Below are 27327 nucleotides of genomic sequence, written 5' to 3'. Positions count from 1 at the left end.
GCCAAACATTTATGGCAAAATAAACTTGGAAATTGCTATATATTGAAGCTTGTGTATTTCCCTGTGACCATTGATGTTTATTGCGCGTGTTGTTTATTCCATGTCGTGAAAACGGCATTGTCAGTGAAGAGTATGTATGGAAGCAATGGGACCATTGCTTTTCACAGTATATATAAATAACCTAGTAGATGGTGTCGGAAGTTCCATGCAGCTTTTCACGGATGATGCTGTAGTATACAGAGAAGTTGCAGCATTAGAAAATTGCAGCGAAATGCAGGAAGATCTGCAGTGGATAGGCACGTTGTGCAGGGAGTGGCAACTGACCCTTAACATAGACAAATGTAATGTATTGCAAGTACATAGAAAGAAGGATCCTTTATTGTATGATTATATGATAGCGGAACAAACACTGGTAACAGTTACTTCTGTAAAATATCTGGGAGTATGCATACAGAATGATTTGAAGTGGAATGATCATATAAAATTAATTGTTGGTAAGGCAGGTGCCAGGTTGAGATTCATTGGGTGAGTCCTTAGAAAATGTAGTCCATCAACAAAGGAGGTGGCTTACAGAACACTCATTCGACCTATACTTGAGTATTGCTCATCAGTGTGGGATCCGTACCAGGTCGGGTTGGCAGAGGAGATAGAGAAGAGCAGCGCGTTTTGTCACAGGGCTATTTGATAAGCGTGATAGCGTTACGGAGATGTTTAGCAAACTCAAGTGGCATACTCTGCAAGAGAGGTGCTCTACATCGCGGTGTAGCTTGCTGTCCAGGTTCCGAGAGGGTGCGTTTCTGGATGAGGTATCGAATATATTGCTTCCCCCTACTTATACCTCCCGAGGAGATCACAAATATAAAATTAGAGAGATTCGAGTGTGCCCAGAGGCTTTCTGGCAGTCGTTCTTCCCATGAACCATACGCGACTGGAACAGGAAAGGGAGGTGATTACAGTGGCACGTAAAGTGCCCTCCGCCACACACCGTTGGGTGGCTTGCGGAGTATAAATGTAGATGTAGAGTAATGGAATGCAAGCAAATCATGTGATGCTAAGGGCATCAAATTAGGGAATAAGAGACTGAAAGTAGACTACTTTTGCTATTTGGGCAGCAAAATAAATGATGGTTGCAGAAGTAGGTATGGTGTAAAATGCATAGTGGTAATAGGGAGCTAGACATGTCTTGAAAACAGGAATCTGTTACCATCAATCCATCAATTACAAATGTAAATGTTAGAAAGTCTTTTCTGTAGAAGATATCTGTCTTGACTGTGTCAATCACGTCACAGTTCAAAATCTGGGAGCAGGGGGGGGGGGGGGGGGGGGGGGGGGAGGGTCAGAAGCTTCTGGAATGCTGGTACTACAGGAGAATCTGAAGATTACATGGATAAAATGAGAAATTGATGAAGTAGTATCTGCTCATATTGGGGAGAAAATAAATTTATGGCATAATCAAAAGAAGTGACTGTTTGATAGAACACTTCAGTGGGGCATCACGGAAGTACAAGTAAGTAGTGAAGGGAAACATGAGAGGGAAAGGGAGAGGGTTTGACTAAAGTTACAACAATGTAGGAAAAGATAGATTGCTGCTTACTGTTAAGAAGACACATCCAGTTGCAGACAGGCACAATTAAGACACACCTATATACAGGATGTTTGGTGAGGAAAGATCAATATTTTAAACAGTGATAGTATAAGTAATTCTGAACAAAAAATGTTATATGAACATAGGTCCGCAAATGCTTCATTAAGGAGGTATGGGCATTGAAAGGAGCTTTAACTCTGCAAAACTGATGTGCACAAAATGAATGTATATGCAATACAACTGGACCATAACGTGATTTTCTTGCAAACAGTGCACGGGTACATGCCCTGTTTACGCTATGCAACCTACGACGTATTATGGTCATGTCACATACATAGTATAATCACCTGTTGTTTGTGCAGTTGTGCCGTGTAAGCTGCATTGTTAGTGTACTGGCAACGGATCGGTTAGCTGTGTAGTGTATGGTGTTAACTGTGTTCATACAAGCCCTGCTAACAATGCCACACATCTACAGTAATGAGGAATACACAGATATGGTGTATGTTTATGGTTTTTGCGAAGGTAGTGCTACTACTGCAAGAGAAGAATACCATAGGCACTTTCCAACTCGACAATTACCTGATTGCATGGTGTTTACCATAGTGTTTATCACTTTGCGTGCAGCAGGCTCTCTTCCAAGTAGACATTTATTGTCCGAGCGTGCACGTCGACAAACTTTGCAAGAACAGGAAGAAATTATCACAAGTGTTGAGCGAAGTTCAAGCACGAGCATACGAAGGATGACCCTGTGTATGAATGTCCCACAGACACATGTATGGGAAACATTATATGCGGAAAACCGATACCCATATCACGTACATCGTGTCCAAAATTTCCACGTTGGTGACAATGCCCAACAACTTTATTTATGTCACTGGGTAATTAAGAATAGTTGAGAAATGTTACTAACACTTGTTTTATTTAATGAGCTCTAAGAGTTTTCATATAAAAATTTTTGAGATATGCTGAAAAGTTATGCCCTCATATTTTACTATGAATGGCACCTGTGCAATATACTCAGCACGTGGCAAGTGTCAGTCATGATCAGAACAGTGGTCTCGGTAGTTGTGGATGTGTTGTCGAGACTAAGTGAATTCAAACAAGGGAAAACTGTTGTTCATATGGTGAGTGCTTCCGTAAGCAAGGTAGCCATAGTGTTTCACATTTAAAGATCTGCCATATCAAAGTTTTATACTGCATACAAGGTAAACTGAAAAGTATAATCTAAGTCACAATAAATGAAAGTTTGTGTTGAGTGATCAGGACAGTCAGTTATTGAGAGGATTTTAATGATAAATAAGAGGGCAGCTTCGAAAGTCACCGCAGAACAGAATCTCGCAGTTGTAAACCCTGTCGCAGCAAAACAACATGAAGGGAGCTCTGTAAGCTAGGAATTGTAGGGTGAGCTGGTATTCCAAACCCACACATCAGTGATGCATATGCCCATAACAGGAAAATGTGGTGCCAAAGCCCTAAAAGCCTGATCTGCAGAGCAGTGGAAGAAAGTCATTTGGTCAGGTGGTTCTCGTTTCATACAGTTTCAACTTGTAGCCGAATTTACATTCCAAGACAAACTGGCAGAGTTTGGTGATTTGGTCAGCTGCATCATAGTATTCCATTGGCCCCATGGTTTCTCTAAAATGTCGCATTACTGCCAAGGATTATATGACCATTTTGGATGATCATGTCCATCCCATGGTACAATGTTTGTTCCCCAGTGGTGATGCTGTGTTCTGAGATGAGAGGGCCCCTGTTCACACAGCTTGTCATCCAGGACTGGCTCTGTGAGCATAAGGATGAACCGTTGCATATTCCCTGGCCACAAGACTCACCAGATCTCAGTATTATTGAGCCTCTGTGGTCTATGTAATCACTATCCACCATTATTACCTAACATGCCACTAATTTGCAGACAGAATAGTATAAAATTCACGTGAGAAACATACATTACAGGACTGTATTAATTCTGAGATGACTGGGATCTGTTTTATATGCTAAAAGTTTTTGTGCATCATATTAGGTGTGGTAAAATGTGTTGTTTTTGGAGTGTCCATATTTTTGTCCGCTCCTGTATATAAACTATGCAGATACAGTGGAAGAAGTATTTAGTGGATGTAAGAAGGGAGTTAAGGCAGCATTAGAGATAAGTAATTGTCCTGGAAGATTATGAGTGGATGGAAGGATTGCAGATTGTGAGTGAAACAAAATTGGAAATGGATGAAACAAAGTTTGAGGTATAGATTTGACTGGCTAAGGTCTTTCTAGTGGGAGGTGTACAAATGTTTGTGCACGATTCGCTCTGGAAGATAGCTTGCATTAAATTGTTACAGAGTAGTAAGGTTGAAGAAAAAAAAAAATAGGTTTTCTGAACAAACTGAAGTGGTAGGGTGGCATGGTCAGAGACAAATTCATTGGAGAAAAAACAATAACTGAAATATGTTACTTGAACAATAAGAATCCCCTTAAAAATGAGAGATCAGTTAGAGAAGATGCTAAATTTGAAGTAAAAGAAGTCATTGTATTTTAACAATATAATGTACAGGATAGTTGCTTCTCACCATAGACTGGAGATGCTGAGTCGCAGAAAGGCACAACAAAAAGACTGTCGGAAAGTTACCTTTCGACCAGCATGGTCTACACACACACACACACACACACACACACACGACCAGTCTCTGGCAGCCAGAGCCAGACTGTGAGCAGTAGCACATTATGCAAGAGGCAATGTTAGGGGTAAGGAGGAGGCTGGGGCGGGGAGGAGGGATAGCAGGGTAGATAGGGGTGGAGCATGATACAAGTGCTACTGGGAGCCTGCAGGTGGGGGGGGGGGGTAATAGGGCAGTTAGGAGGTTAGGCAGTGGGCGGGGGATAGCGGAAAAGGAGAGAACTAAAAAGACATGGTGCATTAGAGGAATGAGGGCTGTGTAGTGCTGGAATAGGAACAGGGAAGGGGCTATCAGGACAAGAGCAATGACTAATGAAGGTTGAGGCCAGGAGGGTTACAGGAATGTAGGATATATGCAGGGAGTTCCGACCTGTACAATTCAGAGAAAGTTGTTGATCGTGGGAAGGATCCAAATGGCATAGGCTGTGAAGTAGCCGTTGAAATAAAGGACACTGGGCAGCGTGCTCAGCAACATGAGCGCCAGTTGTTTCTTGGCCACAGTTTGTCAGTGGCCATTGATACAGACAGGCACTTGTTGGTTGTCTTGCCCACATACAATGCAGCACAGTGGTGGTTGCAGCTTTGCTTGTAGATCACATGACTGGTTTCACAGGTAGCCCTGCCTTTGATGGGATAGGTAATGTTTGTGGCAGGCCTGGAGTAGGCGGTGGTGGGAGGATGTATGAGACAGGTCTTGTATCTAGTTCTATTACAGGGACATGAGGCAAGGGATTGGGAGCTGGGGTTGTCTAGAGATGGACGAAGATACTGAGTAAGTGCAATAGACATGGAATACCATTGTGGGAAGGATAGTGGGTAGGACATTAATTTCAGGACACGCCGAGAGGGGTTGGATTGTTTTGGGGGAAGAGACCAAACTGCGAGGTTTAGGGAAGGACGGGGAAGGAAGTCGGCCGTGCCCTTTCAAAGGAACCATCCCGGCATTTGTCTGGAGCAATTTAGGGAAATCATGGAAAACCTAAATCAGGATGGCCGGATGCAGGATTGAACCGTCGTCCTCCCGAATGCGAGTCCACTGCGCCACCTCGCTCGGTACGCCAAGAGGTAGTCAAAACCCAGACAGAGAATGTAATTCAGTTACTCCAGTCGTGAGTGGTACTGAGTCACGAGGGAAATGCTCCTCTGTGGCTGGAACGGTGAGGCTTTGAGAGGTGTTGGGTGACTGGAAATATAAGGCAAGGTTGGAAAGGTAATTGCAATCTGTAAAGGCTTCAATGAGACCTTTGGTATATTTCGAGGGGGACTGCTCGTCACTACAGATTCCAATGGCCATAGGTGGCTAGCGCTGTATGGAAGGGTCTTCTTGGTATGAATGGATGGCAGCTGTCAAAGTGGAGGTATTGCTGGTGATTGGGAAGTTTGATATAAACAAAGAGAATGATGTAGCCATCTTTGTGGTGGAAGTCACTGTCAAGGAAAGTGGCTTGATGCGTTGAGTAGGACCAGGTGAAGCAAATGGGGGAGGTTGTGGTGAGGTTCTGAAGGAATGTGGGTAGGGTGTCATCACCCTCGATCCAGATCACAAAGATGTCATCAGTGAATCTGAACCAGGTGAGGGGTTTGGGATTCTTGGCATTTAAGAATTCCTCTAGATGACCTACGAATAGGTTGACATAGGATAGTGTCCTTAGCTGTATCCCGGATTTGTTTGTAGGTGATGCCTTCAAAGGAGAATAATTGTGGATGAAAGTATAGTTGGTCATGGCGACTAGGAAGGAGGTGATTGGTTCGGAGTTTGTCAGGTGTTGGGAAAGGTAGCGTTCAATAGCGGTAAGGCCATGGGCATTAGGGACATTAGTAAAGGTCAAAATAGTGACAAACAGGACACTATGTCATAAAGGAACAGGAACTGTAGAGTGTCACTAGAGAAAACAGTCGGTATCTTTTATATATAGAAGAGTGGTTGTGGGTAATAGGCTCAAGATGTTCATCTACTAGATTCACTGTATTTTGAAGATGTACAATTGGCTACTTTCGTAATTGATCATAACAAAATGCATGATCAACAGAATGTGTTTTATAATTGTCAAATGTACAAATCTTAAGTTAAAGGTACCAATGTGATATTGATTGTATCCGGACAATGCATGTTCTTTGTTGTTCACGAAAGTGTGCTTTGTTATGCGTCCCATAAAACATTAGTACTTGACTTTGAGAAGTAAGTAAGTAAGTAAGTATTGCTTGCACCAGTTGGCAGTGCCGAATCAAAATACAAACAACTATTCTTACAGAAATATGTTTCACTTTTAAATGATTTAATTTTAAACAATGGAAACTCCTGGTTGGAATATCAACAATGTTAGGAAAAGGCTAGATTGCTACTCATCACAAAGTTGACACATTGAATTGCTGATAAGCACAACTAACAGACTGTTACACATTTAGCTTTCAACCAAAGCCTTCTTCAAAAAGAAAACACATTCACACAAGCAAGCACACCTCAGGCACATGACCGCCGTCTGGTAGCTTGGCCTGGAATGCAACAGTCATGTTGAATGAAAGCAATCTGGAGTGGGGCGGGGAAGTAGAGGGATAGCAAGGTGTTTTGTGTGTGGGTGGTTTTTTTTTTTTTTTTTTTGGGGGGGGGGGGGGCAATCTGGCAGGGCATGCGCTCAATGGAGCCACGACAAGATTGCCGGGTGAAGTGTTGGGAGGCTGTGTGTGTGTGTGTGTGTGTGTGTGTGTGTGTGTGTGTGTGTGTGTCAATCATCACAATTTGCATGGACATTTAAGTGTGTGTACAAAAATAATTTAAGAAGTGAATGTGGTCTCATGGGCTGTGAAAATTTCTAAAACTAATTGCTTTCAAATTAATGTTATTTGAGACTAGTTACAACCTTTTTAAGGAAGGTCAAAATTACTTCCTGGATGCATCACTTAGTTAAAAAAAAATTGATGTGCTTCACTGCCTGGCACTAGCCACTTTAGCACCTCGCTTATCAGTTTCTAGGTTTTCGTGTGGCCTCATTGTAGACCCAACTAATGCATAAAATTCCATTATGTCACCACCAATCACAGCTAACAATGCAGCGTTTAGTGACCAACAACACTGACCAGTGAGCTGGTCAATAAAATGTTTGTTGATTGAACTACCTTCTTATTTTAGGCAAGTAATTAAGGAGTGTGTATTCACTTGTATCACCTCATAACTGACAATGATATTCAAATACCTTTTCTTAATCCAGTTAACAATTTGGTTTTCCTACCTTTTTTTTCACTCTGTCCCAAGTACATTTAAGATCGGTGTTTTAATTAAACAAACTTATTTTGCTGCTATACATAAATTACTTACCTGCTCCAAAGATTGGTAAAATGCTAATTTCAGAACAAAGCACAATAGGGCAAATGCAGAAAAAAAATGTCAATTTAAATAAATGTGTGTGAAGGGTTGTAATTGGGTTGCACTACAGTTCGAAATCATTTTCAACTGGAATGTGTACATTTTTATTAAATTTACACCTAATACAAGGTTGGTAATTGGTAAATAATCTTAATAAAAGTCAACACCAGCACATATATTTAACCAGCAGTTAATATTTCTAACCAAGAGCTGGCTTACCAATAAAGAATATATATATTTATTTATTTTGAAATGATACGCAAACTGCATAAATCCTTTAACTATGACAACACTGCTTTAAAATAAAAGCTCTTCAATTTAACTCTTGTAAAAATATTTCCTTAATAATAGATTTGTTTTACACTATGTTTAGGAAAATAAGAGGTATGTGTCTCTACACAAGATCAGGAAGAAACAATACTTTAGATACAAACATCTGCCAGTAAAAAATTTTATAACTGTTTATTCATGTTCCAAAAAATATCAGAAATGATAGTCAGAAAAAGGTTTTTATTTCTGTTTGGACAGTATTTGCAAGGCACACATAATTATTCTAGTCTAGACTTGGAGAAATAACTGCCACCTGTTACTTTTAAGTATTATTTGTGCCTAAAACACGTAGAAGCCATAATAAGTTTAAGAGAGTAATTCTCAGAAAACTGCAACTGAAAACGAGTTTACTCACTCTCTTCTGCATTTTTAACTGTTTTGATAAGCAGCTAGAAGGGAGTACGACTTCGGTGATGTTCCAAGGATCAAATGCACTACAAAAAAATCGAACTGTGCATGTTACATCTCGCATATTATTATAGCTTCTTTCTGTTTTGCAATAGAAGTAAATCAGTACACACAGACACACTTAAAAGAAACTGATGGAAGCTTTTCCTCTCCAGTCCAATAATATACAGATGTGGAGTTCCACATAATGAAAAATTCTAGACTAGTTTGGGTTTATAAAAAAATAGCAAATTTCTACAGAAATATACTAATCAAAGGGATAAACTGCCCTTTAATAAGTTCAAGAACTCGAATTTCAGATTATTCTTTGGAAGAAATTTCTTAATGATAAAATAAAGTTTAAGGAGAATCACCGATACTCCATTACAACAGTGATTATGTCAGCACTGTGCACATAGACAGGATAGTTCAACCAAGCTATGTGTAGACTTATTATCACCACATGTTGCAACACCATCTTGAGACACACACAAACATGTTAGATATTTAGAACCATTTGGCAATAAACTTTGATAATTTTATAAGACAGCTATGAAATGCTGATACAAATGCAAAGCTGATGTGATGAGAGAGAAAAATCAGCTGCAGTCTAAAATAAAAGCCATTTTTCTCCTTCAAACCATAAATTCAGTCCTTGTCCAATGTAAAACATTTAAAAAGCTATTCACATACATAATACAGCCAATGGACAAACCTCAGAGCGAACAGCCAGAGAAGTGAAACTGAAGTTTAATCATTCGGGTAATGGCAGTGAGAATGTACTCCAAATGGGCAAAAATTACTGACTGAATCTTCATCACATCCTGTATGTTATGTATGTTTTTATCTTAAATATTCCACTATGTATGTAAGTCAAAGCAATCACTCTTATTATTTTATTGAAATATATTTGTTTTCTTAATTGCAAACATTTACCACTGCAGATAATTGGCACAGTTACAAAAATGTATGTATCAGTAGCTTCTTACAATGAAAAGGAAGTTATTCCTTTATCCAAAACACACAGAATACAAATTCCATTACATGGAGTACACTCTTGAGTTTTGTTTGAAATAAAAGTGCAACTATCATAGTTATCTTATTTAATGATAATACTTTTGGTTGTGCAATAGTTTTTGCCGAACATTTACTCGTGGTCACACTATTATAAGACTGAAAATACAATTTCTCAAAAATATACATTTGTTGGAAAACTGAGCTGCAAAAACACTAAAAAAAAAAAAAAAAAAAAAACTGATTTGTACACTCTTGTATTCACCCTCTTGATGCTCATAAGTTTGTGTGCTGCTCTCAGTATTGGTGTACATAAAATTTACAAAAGATGAAACTGATTATTAAGGCAATATGTATAATAAATTGAACAAATACAGACAGTATCCCTTCCATCTCCCTGGTAGAGCATAAAATAAATATCTGCTATCACAACAACAAAGTAGCACAACTCTTTTTGCGCCACAGACACGAACACTACAGTTCCCCTGACACACACACACACACACACACACACACACACACACACTATTTTTGTAGTAGCAGTTTCCCCCCTCCAAGTTTCGATGTAACAAACATGAACACAGACTCTCTTTACCCCCTCATGTATCTGCATTTAACAGTTTTTTTTTCTTTTTTTATTTCAATAAATTATTACAAAATAGGAACACGGCGGCACACGCAAAATATACAGGAACAGTACACAAGAGCCAGTTACTGCTGAATAATACTAATGTTCCTAGAATCCTTGTCGCTCATGTTTATATATTTCCCTTTGCGTTTTCAGTCTTTCACTTAAAAAGTCACTCTCTCACATATAAAATGTTTTTAAAGTATTCCAGCCGTTGAGTTGAAATAAATATTTCACCAAATTTACACTGTTCCCTGAATTGTGCATGATGAAACAATGCAAGCACACTGGTATACAAAACAGTTTTGTAGTAATCACTAACTGTTCCTGTTGGGGTGCTTGCCATGGCACCATCTCGGCCAAGGCAGGGGCCACTCATATTGCCGCGGAACTGGCCCTCCGACATTCTTTTCGAAATACCGGAACACTGGGAACCACCACAACCTTGCAAGGAAATTGTTTGGTCCATTTTGCTGAAACATTACATATATTGTATGTACTTTTACAGTATGAATTAAACACATACAATAATTATTTACAGGGAATGAAAAGATAACCCCCTCACTCAACAAACATGCATGCATAAAGAGCTCAGCAAATTGCACAAGCCCTGCCCTACAGGGAGTGATTATCTTTTTCTTATTTCATTGTTAACACAAAAAATAACTACAATATGCAGTTCAGTGAAAACTAACAGAACATTTGTGCATCATCTAGTGTGGTTCATTATTTGCTCCCTAATCACGGTAGGTCAATAAAAGTTTTTAAATCAAAATGTAACACAGCTTAACATTTATTTTAGGCATCAATCACTATAGCTTTAGATTATACTCACCTTCAAATTAGCATTGTTTGCCAAAGTGTGATACATCCAGAACAAAGTTGTAGTAACATAGTACGCTATAATAACATCAACAGCATAATGCCCATGAGCAACAAGCACCATAATAACCCCAACGACAGAAACAACCCACGAAATCCAATGAACGGGGAAGCAGCGCTTTGGTGAATCTGAAAAATTACAACTTCATATAGTACACGAATTTTCCTTACTGAGCAACATAGTAATGAAGATCTATGTGCCACTATCTGTGTTATTTTAATCATCATATATTACACTGAAAGTCTGCAGGTGCAGGAAAATTGGTTGAAAAGAACACAATTACTGGATCAGACAAGTTTCCTGCGCAAAGTACAGCACATTTCCACAAGTTTATTCCCAGTTCTGGATTCTATAGCTCTTGCATCAACATTTTTTGCAGAAAAGATGCTGATTAAGGTGTAAGAAGATTCCACTGCACAGTAAACTGGAAATAAACTTCTGAGACAAGCCTTTTCACATCTAGCTATAATCAACATAAAGTTTTTACTTACATTCTGCAATAATGAGGTAACTCATGGTAAGAATGACAGTGTGCCCACTGTAAATGTAGTCACCACAATAAGTGTGCTTTCCATTAATAGAAAGCCCAAAACCAGATATCAACTGCCACACCCTCTGAGCCACTATGTACCCATTTGTAGCATTGGCTTTAGGTGAACAGTAATATGTTGTGCTGGCTACAGGAAGGACTGTCACAAACATCGTGATGGAACGCAGCAGGTACAACAAGGAAAGGATCATGAAGACACGCCGCATCACGATATACCTATAATGAATAACAGAACAACAAAGACCTCACCATTAGCTGCATTATCACATATTCATACAATATTTACTATGTTGTACATTGAGAAAAAGCCAGCAGAGTAACATGCTCTTACAAACACATTTGCTCTTCATTCATTAACTTTCACAAGAAACCTAAATAATTATTCCAAACTTTTCCGTGATTATTTTATTTGTATCTCATATTTATATACAGTGATTCCCAGGAATTTTCTAGGCACAAACTAGTTAAAATTACATTTTGGCAGCATCTCTCTCATCTTTGAAGCCTGAGGTGACAAAGTGCAGGTAACTTACATGAGCAAAGAATACCCGCAAGATGGCAGTGTAAGTGGTTGGCGTATGGGAAGCTTAGTTTAGTCATTCTATCCTTGGTGTAGCCACGAAGCTGTGTCATGAAAGTTTTACACTGATCAGCGAGAACAATATTGCTGTCTCTGCATAGGTATGTGTTGTAATGCATTTTTGTTACTTATTATAGATCATATGATATGGGTTGCAAATATCTGAATCGTATAAGTATTGATTTTCGTAATAATCTCTTGTGTTCTCATATGAGGACTTTCAATTAGTGGCTTCAGTTCATGCAGAATTTTGATTTTCTTCCCCTTTATGCTGTTATAATACTGTATTTTATCATATGTAGTACTGTGTCTAGTAGTGATTTCTGATATACACTAAATGCAGCTAGTGGTTTTAGCCAAATCTCAGACAATTAATTTCAAATACGCACACATAACGAATAATATTTGCAGAGTTATTTCTCAAACGTAAGCGAAGCTATATCATTCCTTTAGAAAGGCCGCATTCATCAACCAAAAATTATTCAGGATGGTATAATTCGTACAAATTAAGAAAAAAGTAACACCAGGTTATAAGTGACGCAAAAATTATACAAATTTTGGAGGCCAAGTCAAACGATGAGTTGGTTTGGATGATGACTGACAATGGCTCATCACTTGAAGCAGACCCCCTCCCCCTCACTGATACTTGTGATATGCCCTCCAAGTGATACTGACAATAATATTGATAACAAAGTAACAATTATAAGAAACAACACTGAGACTGAAATTCTAAGAGGTCGTTACAGTGACAAGATAGATTGACAACTGCCTTGTTAACTACTGTATTTATCATACGTTGAAAGAGAACCTGAAAGTATAGCCACCCAGTTTGGTCAAAAGGAAAAGAATTTTAGAGATTATGAGCAAATGAGAGGGGTTCACCTGATGGATTCTCTGGTTGCTCTCTGCAGAAATGACACTAGAAACCTTATGTGGTTCATGAGGATTTCCTGCCACATGCTAAATGTGACTAGTAAAGGCCTAGGTACTCAATAAGATGAGTGAACAAAAGAAATAATATGGGTCTGCTAGGAAGAGCAGAGATTGCAATGAAGAACACCTGCATTCTGTACCCAATGAATTATACTTCAATGCTGTGTGCCCTGAGTGCATGAAACAATTTCATTACACAAAATAAAATTCAAAATATTGTACTCTCTCTCATGTATTCTTTATACTACTAATAAATGCTCTATGTAAGATGTAGTAGCTTTTGTTCTTACTGTCCTCATATGAGGACTCTTCCCTGTTGCCAATCAATTGTACAGATGGCGTATACTGTCTATGCCTGCTATACCTAAGAGTTGTTGGTTGGCTAGTTTCGTGAGCCACTTCTCGTCCCATCATATTCCAAATGTGCTCAACTGGCAATATGTCCAGAGATCATGCTGTCCAGGGTAGTTGCTGCACATCTTGCAGAGCATACTGAGTTTCACAGGCAGTGTGGGGGAAAACATTATCCTGTTGGAACAACATATCACTTTCCTGTAGCAAAATGGCAAAAGAACGGGTCTAAGAACATTCTACACGTACCAAGCGCTGGTTAGCATCCCCAACAGAAAAACCAAAGGTGAACGAGAGGTGCAGCTTATCGCTCCCCAGACAATAAGGCCTGGGGTGGGGCCAGTGTGTCCTGGACGAATGTACTCTACAACACATTGCTCACCAGGCCTATGACATACCCACAAATGACCGTCACTTGCATGCAGGCAGGATCTGGTTTCACTGCATTAACACCATGGCATGCCATACTGCCTCACAAGCGATCCTGTGACGATACCCGGCGAAGCATGCACACAGATGCTGTGGCGTTAGTAGAATACCACTGCTAATGACCAGTTTGCAACAGTTTGTGTTGACATGTTGCGCTCGGAAGCACTATTATCTGTGCTGTGTAACTGTACGATCTGCCACTACTGCCCTTGCAATACGACAATCCAGGTGGGCAACTGTGCTGTGTGGACATCCAGAACCTTATCTTCCGGTGTGAGAATGTTCACTTGACCACTAATCATTGTCACACGACTGACGCAGCATGTGCAACTTGTGTGGCAATTCTCCAGAAGGACAATCTAGCCACTTTGAAGGCCACAATTTGACCTCTCAAAATGGCTCATTTGGCTGTATAAAGCACGAGTGCGTCTCCGTGGCATGGTTGCCTGCTTACTTCACACATCTGCATGAAACTGAGCCTTCCAGCTGTGAGCATTTCGTATTAAAGGGTACACACAAAGGTCTCTCTAGTAGCTATGCCACTGTGCTATCTGTTGGCAAATGACATTGAAACCATAATCAGTACATCTATCTACCTGGTGCCATATCCAGTCATCAGATCAAAATCTGATGTCTTTCTAAGTGTACTAGTCTCCTCGCCTCCCAGCAGTGTATTTACAATACACATTTCCTTATACTTAAGTAGACTGTTAATGACAAACAGCAGATTTGAAACCCTAGGTTGAAAGCTTCTCTCTAGACAATCTGCTTTTATTCCTTCCCAGAATACTGTATGCCCACTTAACGTGTTATGGGAATTTAATTCACCAAGTCAAATGGAACAGCAAACAATACTGTTAATTTGATGTTGGTGATAGAATTGTGTGTGTTTAAAATATGTTGGGAAGTTCAAAAATTTTGCAAGGCTTGTTTACCCATTCCAGCCAACGAGATTTCTTTATCTACAAAGGATAATAATAGTTCCAACCTCAGAAAAAAAGGTCTCCGATTTTTTTTTCCAGGTACATGTCTATAGTACTGGTATACACTGCAATCTCCACACAAAAGAATACACTGCCAGAGCAGCCAAAACAAGACAGCATGGCTCCTCTTGTAGCTTGATACAGAACTGTGGTGGAAGGATTTAGAAGTGTAACAGCAGTACCAATATACACCTACCAACAAACAAAAAGTCAATTCTTCCAAAAACCTGCACTCTAAAATACAGTTTTTCAAGGGTGCTTATCTTGGGTTCTGTTGATCACAGAGATAAGGTGCCATGTGTTTTGGATAGCCTTTGACCCAGCGACCATTTGCAAACATATCTGAAGAACAGGCAAACTGTAGGTATCCAAAAGTACAGGGTCAGCCCTTGCAAACTGAGCAAATTGGTTGCTTATCTTGCGTTAGTTGTGGTCTGGGACGGGCCTTCGGCAGCTTATAAAAGCAACATTTGTTCATGAGCAGTTCCTGATAAAATCCCGAAAACCATGATTTTTGGGCACCAAAAGTACCAATCATGGGGATGCCCACTTCTAAATTTATATTCGCGGTAAATCGCTGAAACCGTACCGAATGTTTTTAAAATGGTGTTCTTAGGGAACACCTTGAAACTTTTTTCATTATCATTATTTGTAACCGAGATACAGAGTTCAAAGTTAACATACTAATCCATGTAATATCTAGTCTGAGGCATAAATGTACTTTGAACTGACATAGTAATCACATGGCAAGGATTCTGAGGTCACCAAACTGTTTTTAGTTGACTTTTTCACCAATAAAACTTTTTAAGACATGCCGTCTCTGGATAATGTGCTGTCTTGACCTAACAATTATTTGATGGTGCCACCTAGCAGCATGAGCACCTTACAAAAAAAAATAATTTTGTCATACAAAATTCTTTGTGCTTGCAAACCAAACAATGCATTCTTTGGTATACTATAGGTGCAGTCTAAAAATGTTGTGCATTTTCATGTAAAGTAGTGTAAAATGAACTTGCACTGGATGGGAGACGACATTGTGCTGACCTATATTATGTGAACTTTTTTGTTGTTTGTGTGTGCCAAAGTATGTAAATGTGTCAAGGTATAAATAAACCATCAAAACTTTACTGACCTACAAAATAAATTTTATGTAAGCAGCACATGCTGTGGTAACAGGGCAAAGAAGGAAACTAGCTGAAAAAACTGTCAGGGCACAAAAAAGGGGAACATCCTCCTCTTTGAAAGACTAACAGAAAAGTAGGGAATCAGCTTCTTTAATCCTCATTCTGCCTTCCACAACAAAAAATTTGTCATGCAAACATGTTCGCATTTTTAGTACTGAATGTGAGTAGCAGAGAGACAGTGTTGGTGCAGGAGACAGTACCACTGAAAGAGAAAAAGAGAAAAGACAATAATAGTGGGATGGAGAAAATGGCAGTGAAAAATAAAAGGAGGAGACAATAATAGTGGGATGGAGAAAATGGCAGTGAAAAATAAAAAGAGGAAGACGAAGACAACAGCAGTGTGAACCAAAGAGAGAGAAGATAGTGACGTTCAGTGTGAGAGAGTGGCAGCAAAATAGAGAGGGAACAGTGGCAGTAAAGGAGAAAGAGGTAGATGCTGATAGTAGCAGTGGGAGCAAGAGAGAGATCATACATAGGGTGGGGTGGAGGGGAGGTGGGGGGGGGGGGGGTTGAAACCCTACCCCAGACTGAAGAAATTTAAAACAAGAAAATTTTTCCACTTTCTCCCATCCCCAACACTCATGTGTTAAAAGTTTCCCAGTTTAGGGATCAAAACAATCCTGAGCAAATCACCCCCCCCCCCCCCAAACACATGTGTGGAAAGGAGACAATGGTGGTTGAAGGGGAAGACAGCAGACTGTAAGTGAAAAGTACGAAACAATGGCAATGGAAGAAAGAAAAGAATGAGACAAAGACAATGGCAGTGGGACAGATAATGTTTAAGCAGCACTGGTAAGGAAGAATGAGAGAAAAGGACGAAAACAGTGACAGTAGGGAAGACACTGACCAGGAAAGACAGACAGGAGGCAGTGCACTTGGCAGAAAAAGGAGACAGTGGGGGAGGGACATAGAGACAGTGGGAGTGAGAAGGAGATGCCGAGTATGGAGGTTTCACTACAACGAGAGACTGGTGAAGGATTATTGGGTAAAGGATATAGAATGTTCCATGTTAAAAGAGTATGAATAAGTTTTGTATGACAAAATAGTTGGTGAGGAAAGCAGAATGAGGCAGCTGATTCCCCACTTTTCTATCAGAGTCTTTCCCACTTACCAGTCAGTCTTTTAAAGAGGAGCATATTTGCCTTTTTTGTGCTCTGACGGGCATTTTTCAGCTGGTTAATTACATGACAATTTTTCAAGCAGCTCATTAAAACTTTATGACTTCCCCTCACATGGTTTCCCCAAATCATTCTGGTGAACAGGCAGTAATTGCCAGTTGTGGTAGCGCAAACCATTCTGCACAGAGGAGGACACACATACTTCGCAGCATAGACTGTGTGCGCTCTCTGTCCCGAGCTGCACTCTCCAGCCATTGCCCAACCTGCTAACTGTCAATGCTGTGGTTAGCTCCACATTGGGCCACTGTTCCTGCTTCTGACTCTCCATAGATTAATTTCAATGCTCAGAAAACTACTGCTGTCAATTTTTGATGTTATAATTGGGTGTACACTTTATGTCAGCCAACACGAACACTACAGCTAAGTACTTTCATTGTACCTAAACTGATACGAAAATCAACATTAAATGTTCTATAAGCATGCTACACACAGACTCAGCAGAATGGAGCTACTGGCTGGGCCATCACATGGTACACTGCTCTGTCATTGTTCATCAACTCATCACCCAACTTCTTATGAGTGCACTGCCCCTGTTAACTGAAATTAATTAAACGTTTTATTATTGTGCACATTGCTACACTCCTGGAAATTGAAATAAGAACACCGTGAATTCATTGTCCCAGGAAGGGGAATCTTTATTGACACATTCCTGGGGTCAGATACATCACATGATCACACTGACAGAACCACAGGCACATAGACACAGGCAACAGAGCATGCACAATGTCGGCACTAGTACAGTGTGTATCCACCTTTCGCAGCAATGCAGGCTGCTATTCTCCCATGGAGACGATCGTAGAGATGCTGGATGTAGTCCTGTGGATCGGCTTGCCATGCCATTTCCACCTGGCGCCTCAGTTGGACCAGCGTTCGTGCTGGACGTGCAGACCGCGTGAGACGACGCTTCATCCAGTCCCAAACATGCTCAATGGGGGACAGATCCGGAGATCTTGCTGGCCAGGGTAGTTGACTTACACCTTCTAGAGCACGTTGGGTGGCACGGGATACATGCGGACGTGCATTGTCCTGTTGGAACAGCAAGTTCCCTTGCCGGTCTAGGAATGGTAGAACGATGGGTTTGATGACGGTTTGGATGTACCGTGCACTATTCAGTGTCCCCTCGACGATCACCAGTGGTGTACGGCCAGTGTAGGAGATCGCTCCCCACACCATGATGCCGGGTGTTGGCCCTGTGTGCCTCGGTCGTATGCAGTCCTGATTGTGGCGCTCACCTGCACGGCGCCAAACACGCATACGACCATCATTGGCACCAAGGCAGAAGCGACTCTCATCGCTGAAGACGACACGTCTCCATTCGCCCCTCCATTCACGCCTGTCGCGACACCACTGGAGGCGGGCTGCACGATGTTGGGGCGTGAGCGGAAGACGGCCTAACGGTGTGCGGGACCGTAGCCCAGCTTCATGGAGACGGTTGCGAATGGTCCTCGCCGATACCCCAGGAGCAACAGTGTCCCTAATTTGCTGGGAAGTGGCGGTGCGGTCCCCTACGGCACTGCGTAGGATCCTACGGTCTTGGCGTGCATCCGTGCGTCGCTGCGGTCCGGTCCCAGGTCGACGGGCACGTGCACCTTCCGCCGACCACTGGCGACAACATCGATGTACTGTGGAGACCTCACGCCCCACGTGTTGAGCAATTCGGCGGTACGTCCACCCGGCCTCCCGCATGCCCACTATACGCCGTCGCTCAAAGTCCGTCAACTGCACATACGGTTCACGTCCACGCTGTCGCGGATGCTACCAGTGTTAAAGACTGCGATGGAGCTCCGTATGCCACGGCAAACTGGCTGACACTGACGGCGGCGGTGCACAAATGCTGCGCAGCTAGCGCCATTCGACGGCCAACACCGCGGTTCCTGGTGTGTCCGCTGTGCCGTGCGTGTGATCATTGCTTGTACAGCCCTCTCGCAGTGTCTGGAGCAAGTATGGTGGGTCTGACACACCGGTGTCAATGTGTTCTTTTTTCCATTTCCAGGAGTGTATTTACATTCTTCCATCTGATTTCTTTTCATAAAGGAAATTTTATGTTATAACATGTTTTGGGACATTACATCACTCTCACAGGTGTTGAACTAAAGAAAAAATTAAATAAATAAATGTCAGTTGCTGTTACTTGTATTTTGTGTGATACATGAAATTCAGTGTCAGTTAGGGTCCAGGCTTAAAACCTGACAACTTAAAATTGTAGAGTCAAGTCAGAAGAAAATGATATTAACTCTTTTAAAAGTAACTTTCAACATCAAAAATCTTTTTTGAAATTTCTGCAGAATATATTGGTAACTGAATTAAACTTTTTGAGACATTGTACTTTAATGATGCAATATATTATCAGTGCACTCAAATTACCACATCTAAGCTTCATGTCATGGAGCAGGCTTACACAGCCTGTTCCGTCTTCACTGAAGCCATCTGTTTCTTGATTGACCTACATCTCCCTTTCATATTGGTTTATAATTCACCCTAACATTAATCAGTCATTCTTTGTTAATGTCAACACCTGTCAGAATACTCGTACCCTTCACATTGTAAAATGAATTCAGTTTGGGTCCCAGGTTGTATTATTGTCATTTTCAGTTAACTATTGTGCAACAGAAACAGTCACTATAAAATGATCACTTTCTAAACATATTTTGTTTGTTCATCAGGAGGGTGTCAGTCATCCTTTTCATTCTACTGTTAATAATTCTTGCATAGAGTTTATAAGAAACGTTTTGAATGCTTATTCCTCTATAGTTCTCACAGACACTGCTTCCTCCTCTTCTGTAGAATAGTATCACCTCCGCTGTCGTCGACAAGTCAGATACCATTTCTAATCGTCCAACATTCATTTATGAGGCATAAGCCTCAGCTGTAATAATCCTCGATATTTAATGAATTCTACATTGATTCCATCAGGCCCTTAGCTTTCCTGTTTTTCATGTTCCAGGGCCTCCCGTATCTCATATAGTGTAATGCTGTCTCCTTGATACACAAATGCCCTTCATCTTCTGAAATAATTATTTCTTCTGTTAGTCATATTCAGTTCACAGTTCTTGGCAGATCTTTATTAAAGTCTCTTTGTCTATGATATTTATTCCTGCAGCAACTCCTCTTTGCTTGTAAACCATTCCGTAACCTCTTGACTTCCTTTCACATCATTTCTATAAGTGAAAACAAATCTGTCCAACAATAAGTCGTCTTTCTTCTTTCCCTCTACAGCCTCCATTGCTGCTCTGTCAAAACATGACTTAAATTTTCCCATTTTATGTTTGTCCATTCCTCTGGATGATTTCATTCTGTAGATATTGTGCATGTATTCATTGGTACAGAGGACCAATGTCTTCTCGTGAAAGATATACTTTAAATACTGCTTCTTTGGTGTTGTGTAATATATTTGTTTTACCATCTAGCCAACAGGTTTTCTATTTACTATCAAATAATCAACAAGAGACTGGTGGCCTCCTGCACTCCATGTATATTTACGAATTTTCCCCCCCCAAAGAATATGATTAAAATTTTCATACTATTAAATGTTGCAAAATCCTAATTCTTGGCTAGTATTTTATTGTCTGTGTGCTCTCCATATGTTCCTACAACTTCGGGTATTGGTATGTTCCCAACACATGCATTCAGAGCTCCATTTATTAACAAGTGGTCATATTTATTTTTGTCTGCTGTTTCATATCTTCATAAAGAAACTCAGTTTCTTCCTTTTCCCCTTCTTCAGGAGCATATACAACTCTCATTGTCAAGCATTATCTGTTTTCTTTCATACTGTAAGTATTCTTTCAGTCACATAATTATAACTCCAAATTTTATTTTTCATTTATTGCTAATAAATTTAGTGACTCTAGATCAGGCATTCCCAAACTCTCTCTCTGATGGAACACTTTGAGAATGCTGGTAAATTAATGGTAAACCTTGTTTATGTTGACAGTTAAAATAATTTTAAAAAAAATCAGAAAAAAAATGTTTTGTTCCATGATTACTTCGATTTTAAATCATAGCTAATAACATGGAAATCATAATAAACTTTTAAAAACAAATTAGTATCGTCAAAATGCCGAAACAGAAATGCCACGTTATTAATAGGTTTTCGCAGACACACAGTTTGGGAAACCCTGCTCTAGATCACAGATCATGCTCTCATTGTTTGATTTACACTGCTGTAGATTATACAATCATTTGATCATTTTACACAATTTATTTTTCTTTTTGTTTCGATTACGACAGCTATATCTACATTTTCCCGTTTGTAATTCTCTGTTCACTCTGTCCTAATTCTTTTATATTCCATGGTGCTAATACCACAATTTCTGAAATTTCAAATCTCTTCCGTCTTTGACATGCCTGGATTGTGTACTCTTGAGACACATACAGTTTCTTTCTGCAAAGATATTGAAATGATTTTTTTTTCCTCTACAAAAGGGTACACACATCTTCATAAGAAATTACTGTGGTAGGCTACACCTCTAGGCCACCTGACCTGCTTGGTTTCCTGTAAGTTTTACGTTACATTAAAAGCACATATCACTTCATCTTATTACAGATATACCTTCAAAACAAGTGTTACAGTTTCAGTGGCAAGAAAAACAGATGTACGAGGGTCGGTCAAAAAGTAATGCCTCCCATTTTTTTTCTACTTAAAGAAATTAAGTTAAGTGAAAAATTTGAATTTGGCGCCATTCCTCAAACCTTCTTCTGCAATCCACTGCAGTAGTAACTTTCTGTGTCAACAGGTGGCAGCACAGCAGAAGTTTGTAAGATAGCCGACATCGATGTTCGTTTGAGACAGCGTTGTGTGATTGAATTCTTGAATGCAGAAGGTGAAACGCCCATACGCATTCATGAAAGACTGAAGAAGGTGTATGGTGTTGTGACAGTGGATGTCAGCACTGTTAGACGATGGGTTCGTCGTTGTAAGGAAGCTGAAGGGCAAACACCGTTGACTGACGAAAAGCGGAGCGGCAGGCCGGTGAGTGCAGTGACTCCACACAACATTCAGCAAGTTGATGACATCATTCGTGGTGACCGTCGGGTGACTGCAGATGAAGTGTGTCGCATTATTTCTCTTAGTAAAGGCAGTGTGATCACGATTATTAAACAATTGGGGTACTCAAAAGTTTGTGCACGGTGGGTTCCAAGAATGTTAACCGATCAGAATAAAGAGGCAAGGAAAACAATAGCCTCCCAACACTTGCAGCGCTTCCGTTTGGAGGGAGATGAGTTTCTGAAAAAAATTGTGACCGGGGACGAAACATGGGTGCATTTTTTTGAACCCGAATCAAAGAGGCAGTCAATGGAGTGGCGTCACACAAGCTCGCCGAGGAAGAAAAAATTCAAAACTGTGCGATCGGCATGGAAAGTTATGGCAACAGTTTTCTGGGATACAGAGGGTGTGATTCTGGTTGATTTTTTGGAGCAGGGATGCACAATAAATTCTGTTCAATACGTCACAACCCTCAACAAACTTAAAGCACGTCTTCAGCGAGTTCGCCCAACAAAATCAATGGCAGATGTTCTTCTTTTGCATGACAATGCAAGACCACACACCAGTCGTCACACCTCTGATGAGATTGTCAAAATTGGATGCGAAGTTTTGCCTCATCCCCCATACAGCCCTGACCTGGCACCATCAGACTTCCATCTGTTCGGGCCACTAAAAGAAGCTCATCGTGGGATTCATTTTGAAGATGAGGAGGCCGTCAAAACATCCGTGCGTCAATGGCTTAGGAAGCAGAGCTGTGATTTTTACCGTGCTGGGATACATGCCCTTGTTCAAAGATGGACCAAAACTGTAGAGATGGGCGGAGATTACATTGAAAAATGACAAAATGATCCTCAATGTTGTGGTTTTCAACCTATGTAATTGCATTTAAATTTCCTGACAATTAAACGTAGAAAAAAAAATAGGAGGCATTACTTTTTGACTGACCCTCGTACTACTTCTATCAAGGAATGTTTTATTTCCAAAAACTCGACCAGCACATAGCACTCCACAATGTGCCCCCATAGTGTACAACACCACCAACTTAATTTCCACTGTTATAAATACTACTTCGTTTTATACACAAAGTATCAGTTAACAACAAATGATGAAACTAAGACTGGGAATAAAACACTGCCTCTTCAAAATGGTAGTACAAAACCAATGTGACATGAGCTGTATAACTATTTACTGACTAGTGAAGCGAACAAATGGAGGGCTTACATGAACACAAATTTAAAAATATATTTGAATCTTCGTTTTCAAATTACTTTAAAATTCTTTCAACAGGATGAAAACAGGTGAAAGGAAAGGGTATACGAGTCAGCAGTAAAAGTGATAAAGCATCATCATCATTATTATTTATTATTTAAGGAAAAGGTATAGGAAACAAATTTAAGTAATAATTTGCTAAATGTCCTCATTCAGTTACAGATTACACATACAGAGTAATAAGTGGAGTTAAAATCCAAAAGACTCAACAGGAAAGAAGTTAGTTAAACAAGGGGCTTCACTCAAAGAGAATGAATAGGATAGAAGCTTTCTTGTTACTGTTTGTGTGATGACAATGTATATCTTGACATTGTTCAAAGTCAAACATTTAAATTCACATTACATAAAATTGTGCAACATACAACTGCTGCCTTTAACTTACTGAAAAGCAATGTTCTAATATATTTGAAAAGTAACTTTATCAAATACCTGTGTTTGTGGAAGATAAGAACTATGAAAGCAGTGTTTGTAGAGATCATAATAAGGATTTCGGAGACATCTAAGGCCCAATCTGCAGCCTTGACGTTATCCAGGAATATATCTGGTAGTGGTCCATATTTATCTCTATCAGGTACACGTTCATGCACCAATGCCAGAGTTGCAGTGGTGATTATGAAATTCACCACTAACATTAGAAATGCTGAAACAAACCCAGTCATTAAGTACAATTCAACAATGGAAAATCCTGGATGGGAAGTAACATTATTACGAAAAGGATAGTTGTTACTCACCACACAGTGGAGATGCTGAGTCGCAGATAGACATAACAAAAAGACTGTCAGGGTGTGTGTGTGTGTGTGTGTGTGTGTGTGTGTGCGAGCAAGTGCATTTTCTACCTTCAACGAAGGGCTTGCTGGCCGAAAGCTCAAATTCTGACAGTCTTTCTATTGTGCCTATCTGTGACTCAGATCTCCGATATATAGTGAGTAGCAACTATCTTTTCCATAGTATTGTTACAGTCATCAACAAGTATTTTGGTATCTTACTTAGTACAGTTTTCTCTATAAATATGGTATTAAAAATTTGTTGAAATGTATGTATTGTCCAGTTAGTAATACAAAAGTTATTAAAATAACATTTAAAAGAAAGGTACTGCTACAATGTGCTTGTCAACATCATTACTACTTATCTCGATGGAAGGGGGTATGCTATCACTTTCACTACACTCTACTCAACAAACAGACTCTTATACACCAAATTACAATTACTTCAACTTCTAGTCTGTGAAGTTCTTTCTACAAGACACACAACATATTCTGCACAGATGTTTGTAAAATATCTATTTGTGGTGTGCCTCAGTCAAACACAAGGGCACATTATCAGCTATTCTCTTCATACCAACTGGCAACACTTGGATATGTTCCGGAAGGGTGTTGTTTCTGCTTCCTCCTCATCCTGAGAAATGTGTATTCTGAAAACTAGTGCTACCAGTTTTTGACATAATATACTTTAATTATATGAGATGAGAACATAATCAATACGAAAGAGTTTATATTGTACTTAATTCAGTTATAATTGTTATTGGAAAAATATCCTGTAAATGATACAATTTACTTGTATCATGGACATGTAACAGGTATTCAACTGTAATTATGTACAAATTTTAGTGTAGTTATAAGTAACGACTTGCCCTATATCTAATGTACAATGCTTTATTGTACTGTACACCTGAGATTTACTGAAGCGAACAAAACACAACACAAAATAAATGTCAAATGCACTTTGCACAAGATAATGCACCTTCTTTCTACATTGAATTACTTGTATCCACATGAAAATTCTTCTTTGCATCTAAGATATCCAGAGAACATAAAATAATTTTCAGCATACGCCAACAGCATGGTTTATGCAATCCTAAATATGGAAATGTAAACACATTGGCACAAATGATTGGCTTCACAAGCTTTAAGGGGAAATTCTGAAAAAAGATTATTATGGTAGTGAAGAATTATTTTGCAGACTTTAGTAAAGTGAAACTTCAGTTAGCTTTCTGATGAGAAATCATGAAATAAAATCCTACTACTCTGGTACTTCTCAGCTTCATAAAGCAGCAAGCTTGAAACCCTTTACACGCTCTCCTACTATCTGACGACGACCTGTCTGTGCAACAAACACCAATGAGCATCACTCATTCATTCCCACTCCTCATTCTTTCCAAATCATCTAGATACCATCAACTTAAAATGAAATTGCTACTGCGGGCAACTCAGAGCAAAACATTAATGCACTAAAAATACAATTGAAGAGGTTGGCAGCAGAAAGTGGTTAAATCGTTGTCAATAGGCACATACAAAAGAAAGAAAACTTACTAGCTTTCGGAGTTATACTACTGCTTTTTGGTGAGTGGTCTCCTTTAATTCTAAAGTATTCACCTTAATAAGGATTTGGTTATCGGGTAATATGTAATGTTTTTGTATGTACCACAAGCTGGTAACAGGTAATTTCACACGTACTGCTCCAACATAAATTGTTTTGATTTACTGTATTTATGTTCTATATTTTCTATGTATTGGAAGGTTTACTTACACTTATGATAGTTGATAATCAAATAAAAGAAGATAATCCATTCTGTAGGCTGATGTTCAACTGTAAATTTTATCTTGTGAATTTTCTTCAAATTTTCTAGCCTATCAGTCCCACACACGTGTGCCATTAAATGGTATTACTGACATGTACATATCTTCCATATTATGTTGTCTGTGTACATAAAATTATAATATAACAATACGTAACATCTTTCAACAACTTACTAGATGTCAAAGAACCTGATGAAGAAACATGTCATCTCCCCATCCTCAGAACAGGTGGGCTTCTCTCATCCAGGAGTCTGAATGATTTGCCTTTTCTTTTTGACCTTTTCCCCAACCTACCCCTCTTTCCTCCATGAGCAAGGAGCTAAAACTTCCTAAAGATGCACCGGAATGTGAAATTCCGAAGTAACCTAACTTGCATGAATGGGAAAAACATGTTTTTACTGATGAATGCTATTTATGCTTTCTGTACAAAAATCACAAACTGTGCTGGGAAGATGTGCTCCCCTTGGCATTCACATTCTAGTAGCCTGTAATGAAAACTCCATGCTTGGTACAGAATGTTGTGCAGAATGGCAGGCATGTCTCTGGGAATGGCAGTGATTTCGTCCGCAATCTTCTGTTTCAGTTCATGGATAGTTGCAAGATGTGTGATGTACATATTGCTTTTAGTATTTCCCCACAGGAAGAAATCACAAGCACTAAGATGAGCCTTCCAAACAATTTGTTAACAGTTTTCACTGATTGTTGAGCGGTATGTGACATGGCTCCATCCTGCTAAAATGGCAGTTTTGATGTTAAGAGCGAAGATTTTCATATTACTCTCTCACTAAGGGCAAACTTAGGCCTACATAAAGAAAATGAACATTCAAGTTATTCAAGAAAAGTGTACAAAAGTGACCTTCAAATATATCTCCACCTCAACATTCATTCCTCACTGGTTAGGCTTTATAGTACGTCATTCGTGGCACTCCCTCCTACTACCGTACAGGTATACACTCGCGCACACACACGTGTGTGTGTATGTGTGTGTGTGTGTGTGTGTGTGTTGCGCGCGCGCTAGTGTATACCTGTCCTTTTTTCCCCCCTAAGGTAAGTATTTCCAGTCCCAGGATTGGAATGACTCCTTACCCTCTCCCTTAAAACCCACGTCCTTTCGTCTTTCCCTCTTTCCTGATGAAGCAACCTTAGGTTGCGAAAGCTTGAAATTTGTGTGTGTGTTTTTTATTGTGTCTATCTACCAGCGCTTTGTCATTTGGTAAGTCACAGCATCTTTGTTATTTATTTTTTTAGTACTCTAAAGTGACTAGTTCCATTATCAATCAAATGCACCCACTATTTTAACCCCAGTCACAGCTTCAACTTTCATAGTGGAAACGTAAAAGAAAAGTTAGTATCAATAGACTTTCACACCACTGCAGAGAGATGTTAGTAACCCAATCAGACAGCAGTGGTTGTGTCAGAAATAAATTATTGCCATCAGAGACAGCTCAGGTGTA

The 27327-nt window shown here is 39.8% G+C and overlaps 1 protein-coding gene across 1 annotated transcript in view; it reads right to left on the bottom strand.

The window, feature by feature from the left end:
* Nucleotides 1-9954: 9954 nt before the first annotated feature.
* LOC124776799 (phosphatidylcholine:ceramide cholinephosphotransferase 2-like) overlaps nucleotides 9955-27327 on the bottom strand; it is a 303955-nt gene continuing 286582 nt past the window's right edge. Inside the window, exons 4-7 of the mRNA XM_047251944.1 lie at nucleotides 23727-23937; nucleotides 11345-11619; nucleotides 10806-10981; nucleotides 9955-10443 (exon numbers count right to left, since the gene is read on the bottom strand). Of these exons, the coding sequence (XP_047107900.1) occupies nucleotides 10288-10443; nucleotides 10806-10981; nucleotides 11345-11619; nucleotides 23727-23937 (818 nt within the window). The 3' untranslated portion in view covers nucleotides 9955-10287. The remainder of the gene's footprint in view (nucleotides 10444-10805; nucleotides 10982-11344; nucleotides 11620-23726; nucleotides 23938-27327) is intronic.

The sequence above is a fragment of the Schistocerca piceifrons genome, chromosome 2 (assembly GCF_021461385.2).
Source record: "Schistocerca piceifrons isolate TAMUIC-IGC-003096 chromosome 2, iqSchPice1.1, whole genome shotgun sequence".
NCBI classification, from domain to species: Eukaryota; Metazoa; Arthropoda; class Insecta; order Orthoptera; family Acrididae; genus Schistocerca; species Schistocerca piceifrons.
The sequence above is the reverse complement of the archived record's forward strand: the minus strand, read 5'-3'. Positions and strand labels throughout refer to the sequence as shown.